The sequence below is a fragment of the Sphaeroforma arctica genome, assembly GCF_001186125.1.
Source record: "Sphaeroforma arctica JP610 unplaced genomic scaffold supercont1.4629, whole genome shotgun sequence".
Classification (NCBI taxonomy): domain Eukaryota; class Ichthyosporea; order Ichthyophonida; genus Sphaeroforma; species Sphaeroforma arctica.
This window is the reverse complement of record NW_014035929.1, coordinates 1-2,185: the sequence shown is the minus strand read 5'-3', so window position 1 is coordinate 2,185 and position 2,185 is coordinate 1. Positions and strand designations below refer to the sequence as shown.

Here is a 2,185-nt window from a genome sequence, read left to right as displayed (position 1 = left end):
TATATATATATATAAACATGTATACATAGACATACACACACACACACACACATACATACATGTAAACGCACAAACGCGCACAAACACATGTACTTACAACACACAACACACACAGACACACAAAAACACAAGCCATACATACATATATAGATAGATAGATAGATAGATAGATAGATAGATAGATAGATATATATATATATATATATATATGTATATATATACAAACCAAGTACTCAGACCCGCCATGGCCCTAGAATATACAGATTAAAACTTATCTCACCGACATTCATTATATCATCACTCATAATAACCCCCCGAACACCAGCAATCCTACGGTACAGACCTAGTCCCTTCATGGCCTTTCTCAGCGCCAAAGCATCGGCCTTCGGGTCAAAGGGCGTGTGTGCCTTGATAGTGGGTCGTTGTTTCTTAGCAGCAACTGCCGCTACAGCTGCCCCTGCAGTCACACCAGCAGCCGCATACGGACCGGGGTGTCCTGGCTGAGGTGAGTGGGGCACACTACCAATGTGTGTGGTGGGATGTTTTATGCAGGCTTAGAGGAAAGGTATGTGGATGAAGGTGCACAAAAGATCACGACATTCAGGTGAAAGGTAACGACCGAGTAAGGATTATAATGGATTCTACACCACCGTTGTACAAGTTATTGCGAAAAGAGGAGCATACAGTGTCTACAGAGTGATCCATTGCAAATGCGTCGAAGCTCTAAAAATCTCGTGAAGCATGTCCACAAACCACAGCGCCAAGCGGACGTACAGTCGTATATAAAGATCAAGTACACATCCATGCATACCAAATCACCAAACACATGTGTATCACCCGCAAATCCCCCCCCAAAAAAAATATGGTTTACCCATGTCCTGGTTGACCTTGAGGTGGCCCATACATCGATGGGCTGCCAGCAGGAGGATAGCCAGACCCCTGTGCTGGTGGGTATCCGGTCGGGGATGTGGGAGGATACCCTCCCGGTGCACCGCCGGGTGGAGCCCCGTACCTACAGAATAAACAAAGATCCAGGATAGTATGAAATGCTTATATACATTTGCAGCAAGAAAAGCCGGAGTGTAACTTGGTTGTTTGTACGGATAAGCTAGAAGCTGATGGGAGTGGTGTAAAACCTAGGTGTCAATAAGAATGCATCGAAAGGAACAAAAAGAATCGCACTGAAATATGATGTCACACGCAATCTTCAGCTCACAGCTCACATACGGTGACTGGGCTCGGTTTTCGAAGGCTTGTGGCGGCATGGACTGTGTGGGTGGTGGCATACCCTGTGAGGGATACACTTCACTGCCAGCGGGTGCTCCGTACGGACTAGGAGGACCACTGTAGAGAGCAACGGGATGCAGTATTGAGTCACATTCAAGCGATCATTTGACATACTTGCTTGTAGATCATAAGCGAAACAACAATATAACTGCATATATATGAGCACCGCGAAGCCCTCGATGCCAGTTTGAATACCTTCCATAAGCGCCGGGGGGTCCAGGCGTGGGTTGTCCATAAGCAAAGGACTGTGACACAGCGGGCGGCACCTGCTGCCCAAAGCCTCCGGGCGCACCATGCGGCGAGGGTGGCGCAGCCCCGTAAGGACTGGATGAGAATATGAGGTAGTGCACAGTGTGACCAATTTGTGAAGCAAGATTGGTATGGTACAGAAGACGTACTGACGTTTATGAACCGCGGATGTGTACAAATTGATTAAAAGCTACGGGATGGAACTTCCCCAGCGTTCATACTTGTGTGTGTATATGATCATATGATCAGAAGTACGAAGAAACCACTTGTACGAAGTCGTGTTCTTGAACCTTTCGTATGCGTGGTACAATAAACAGATTTGGACATAACAAGGCAACGTAGACAAGGTGCTCATGTACCAGTGATACAGGTGCACAAATACAATTTTTAAACAAAACCGGATATTTAAAATTCGGTTTTTAAAGTATACATGATCATCACGGATATAAATGTACATAATATATGTAAATATTTGTGTGTATGTGTGTTTGCGCGTGTGCGTATGTGTGTACGTGTGTCTGCGTGTGTATGTATGTGTGTGTGTTTGTGTAATATGTTCATATATATATATATATATATATATTTATATATATATATATATAAGTTATATATATATGTACATGTATATATATATACGTATACGTATATA

The 2,185-nt window shown here is 43.9% G+C and overlaps 1 protein-coding gene across 1 annotated transcript; it reads right to left on the bottom strand.

The window, feature by feature from the left end:
- Nucleotides 1–233: 233 nt before the first annotated feature.
- SARC_14440 (hypothetical protein) lies at nt 234–1,611 on the bottom strand (the record flags this gene model as incomplete). Its single annotated transcript, XM_014291426.1, has 4 exons — nt 234–519; nt 872–1,012; nt 1,228–1,344; nt 1,483–1,611. Coding segments are annotated over 4 exons (673 nt in total), but the record flags the coding sequence as incomplete, so codon positions are not given.
- Between the last annotated feature and the right edge of the window lie 574 nt (nt 1,612–2,185).